At 35.5% G+C, this 4,160-nt stretch overlaps 1 protein-coding gene across 1 annotated transcript; it reads left to right on the forward strand.

Annotated features, from left to right (window-relative positions):
• Nucleotides 1–897: 897 nt before the first annotated feature.
• LOC101897856 (putative uncharacterized protein DDB_G0292292) lies at nt 898–3,532 on the forward strand. The gene is made up of 2 exons (XM_011294637.3): nt 898–1,244; nt 1,926–3,532. The coding sequence occupies exons 1-2, from the start codon at nt 1,233–1,235 to the stop codon at nt 3,399–3,401; spliced, it is 1,488 nt and encodes a 495-aa protein (XP_011292939.1). The 5' UTR covers nt 898–1,232; the 3' UTR covers nt 3,402–3,532.
• The last annotated feature ends 628 nt before the right edge of the window (nt 3,533–4,160 follow it).

The raw sequence follows: 4,160 nt of genomic DNA on the forward strand, positions 1-4,160 counted from the left end.
TGTACTTTGTTTACAAAAATACATAGACAGACGGACAGACATGCATAAATCTATTCCGAATGTGATTCTATGCAGATCATCATAAGGAACTATGGGTCCATCTCGTTTTCTTTTGGCTGTTACACACAAATGCATAAAAAAATCATAAAATCCATTATTATAGCTGCTCCTATAATTTCTAAAAATATTTAAAAAAATCTATGATTATGGCTGCCTAATATTCATCAACAATTTTTAAAACAAATTAGAAATTTCATTCTTTCAAAAATATTCCTAAAATTCAAATCCACGCAGTTCTTCAAATCTTCTTCACCTTGTGGCCAATGGTATTCGAAAAATATATTTTAAGCCTGCGAAGAAAATCTCCTCCAGTTCTAGAATTTCTTCAATTTTTTTCTCTAATCTCTTCCCTGAATTCCTAGCGGTTTCCACGAACTGTTTATACCACCCTCATAAGGCCATAACGAACGTGTGCTTGACACGAAACGATCTTGTTCTCGCTTCGAAAAGGAAAATAAAATGTGGGCATCTATCTTCGGTGTGGATGTCGTCGACCTACCTGTAAATCTTTATAAGATTATTAGCTGGAAAACCCAATGGGAGATCGAGAGAAGAATTTTTAAATACTACAAGCCATAAATTGAGCCACAATAACAGCAACAACAACAAGAAACACGGACAAGCGCAGCGAATGCCATAGCAATAAAATTAATGTGTAAAAGATGTGTTAAAATGGATAGCATTTCCTTGAGAAGAAAATTCCAAAAAGGCAATTCCCAAAAAAAGAAAACGGAGGAGTTGCTGGTGGCAAGAGTGAACAAGCGTTAGTCTGAAGAGAGTGGGTGTGGAAGAAAGAAAGAAAATTAAGTTCATTTATAAAAAAGGGAAATACGAAGAAAAGAAATGGTTTGCCGTAAGGGCACAACCCTAATTCAGGTCATTATGTGTGCGGCCGCCATCAATCTATTGATCTGGCTGAATGCTTGCTTGTCTGACTGTTAAATAGGCAGCCTGTCTATCACATATGGTGGCCGCCAACGTTGATGATGAATATGCCAAAGACATGGCTTAAGGTAGCATTGAGAGATTTTTGGAAAAACGAAAATATTCAGTAGTCCTTCAACTGCCATCAAAGAAGATAGAGATGTTCTAAGAGCGGAGTAGCGGAGAAAAAATATAATTAAATTTGGAAAAAATTAGGAATTGTGAACATAGTAGGAAAAGTGTCGAACATGTTTATAAAGGTAAATATAAGTGAAATAAATTTTGAAATATTTTTAAATAAAAAAATTATAACTGTAGACAAATCATCTTAAATATGAAAATATTGCATTTTTAAAATTTATATAAGAAATAAAAAATATATTAGAAATATTACCAAAATATTCTGAAAATACTTCAACAATATTAAAAAAAAATTTGTATATAGAGATTTTAAGAACGCTTACTCTATTCCAGTACCTGCGAGAACCTACTATTTCGGCAACTTTCTTCGAAAATCGGCTGTCGTAGAATAAAATTTTACACTTTTGCAGTTCTCGAACAGATCAATTTTCGTAAATATGTATATTTTTGAATATCTACGTTTGAATAATATCTACGTTTGAATATGTTTGAATAAAGGGGCCAAATTCTTGCATTAGATCGAAAGAGGTTCGATCGAAATCAATTTCCATATGACCATTTTTTTAGTAGAACCTGGTGTTCATCTGTAACATTCGATATTTAGGTATTTCTACAGAAATTTTTAAGTAAATCAAGCTAAAATAGAATTATATTATTTCAATATCAAATAACAAATTTAGCCCCGGCATGTACTGCTTAATTTCCAATTTTAAATCATCCATGTCTTTTGCAGAATAATTAAGATTTCATTACTGTATTCGACAAATTTCATAATTCCTTTTCCTTTCTTTCAATTTCAGAGTTTATGCTTGTCATTGCTGCTGCTTAAGCTTGCCGAAGCTCGCTATGCTTTTGTGCCAAAATTCTATGGGCAAGACAGTGCGGTTATTGTGGATACCGATAAATTGGTAGCACCAGCACAGACTCCACCAGTACCACAGCAACCGAATAAAGTTTCCCTAAATTATCCCACAAAGCTAAGATTACCACCACCGCCACCTTTTCCCCTGTGGCAGCACTTTCCAAGGTATCACATTATACCACCACCACCGCCAAGTCAAATTATTTCCATAAATACATGGCCTAAAAGTAGGTTTCAGGCGGCACGAAGCACGACGACCACCACAACAACAGAGGCTCCAACCACCACCACGACGACCTCTTCAACATCAACCACTAGCACCACAACCACTACAACAACAACACCAAAACCCACTCCAAAGAATTCCAATAAATTCAAAATCGATACCGTACCCTTTGTAACGGATGATGAATTTCCTCGGGAACTTTTGGATATTGCCCAAAATAAATTAGGACTCAAAAGCCTAGATGAAATACCCAGTATCTCGGAATTGGGACAACTCTTGGGTACCTCCAGTCCCCATGAGACATTGGAATATATTAGGAAACTAACTGCCAATGAACAGGGTGTGGCCTTGATGAAAGCCTACATTGAGTCGGCAGATTATACCGATAGCTCTGATAAGGATGACAACGACGATTATGATGATAATGAAGAGGGGGAAACCATTAATTTGCGGGACATTGAGGGACCCTTAAAGATCAACGATGAGGGACTGGTGGTAATAAATGATGCCGACTCCATTGATGACTATGAAATGCGCTCAGAAGATGAAGTGGTTACAACCACCACAGCCAAACCACGCAAAGCTCCGAAAATTCTAAAGAAACTGAATGATTTAAAAGAAAGCAAGCCGGGGCTTTGGGAACGTATTGCCAAGTTTATGCATTTGAATAATTTGTGGCATAAAAATGCCAAACAAAATCCCGAATACAATGAGGTTAGTCGTCTGACAATTCAGGGTAAAAAGGTTGAAGGGGAAAAGGAAGATCTGAAAGCACAAGATTTTAGCAATGACAACAATAACAATATACCAGTTATACCATATAACTACCCAGTGCCTCTTCGGCGTGAAACAACGAGTACCACATCTACAACCACCACCACAACAACTACTCCCGCCCCTCCCCCTCCAGCAGTGGAATCAAATGTGGTCCATTTAAATACACCCAAAATGTTGATACCCCATGTCAAACAATTGGCCCGAGTAACTAAAATACCACCCAAGAAAATTGAAGATTTTTTGGCCAGCAAACCCAAATTGTTGGCATTGGCAAATAAAGTCAGCCGTTTCCCCATTGGCTATGATCAAACCTCACCGTTGGAGTCACAGGTTATGTTGGCCGTACAAAAAGCCATTGAAAATGATGAGGACCTCAAGAAGCTGCTGAGTTCAGCGGGGACTTTGAAATAGATTTATGATAGATTTTAAGTAATTTTAAGAAAAGTAATAGAAAACAAAAAAGCAAGGAAAGAAATAAAATAATTTTAAGTTATTTTTTAAAAATATCTAGAAAATATAAAAAAAAAAAACATTTACAAGAATTATGTTTATTATAGCAGTGTGGGGGAGAGGTATTAACTATCTGGAGTTACCGGCAAAGGTAAGATATACTAAAGTTTGTTCCAATATGAAAGAGAAAAAAGAGATAAACAAGCCATTTTAGTTGAAAGATGTGTGAAGTAAGACCTAACAAAGGCAATAATAGGGCGTTAATTATGTTAGGCATAGTCTACATATACTGACCCACTCCGGCTTTAGTGACTTGATATTTTTTTAATCGAGTTGTCTGGGTTACTTTGTATATCTTAATGTCAAATAAAGGTTTTGGACCAATTGCAAAATTTTTCAGATTCTAAGAAACATATTCTCTAAGGCATTGGCTAGTTTCGTATATAATCCAGTAGCCCATACAAAAGTTTCTAGAAATAGTAGATCTAAATTTGAAGCATTTATATTTTAGATACGTAAAATAAAACAAACCTCGTGATGTTTCATAAAACAGGCCTGGCCAAAATAACGTTATTTTAAATGAATCTAAAGTATTCAATTTCAAAAGGTTCCTTACTGATGCAGATTCATTTCAATATTCCTAGACGTCGGTACGAACAAATATAACCTCATTTTATGGTGAATGTTAAATACGAAAATGTTACAGAAAATATGAAGATT

Source organism: Musca domestica, unplaced genomic scaffold (genome assembly GCF_030504385.1).
Source record: "Musca domestica strain aabys unplaced genomic scaffold, Musca_domestica.polishedcontigs.V.1.1 58, whole genome shotgun sequence".
Classification (NCBI taxonomy): Eukaryota; Metazoa; Arthropoda; class Insecta; order Diptera; family Muscidae; genus Musca; species Musca domestica.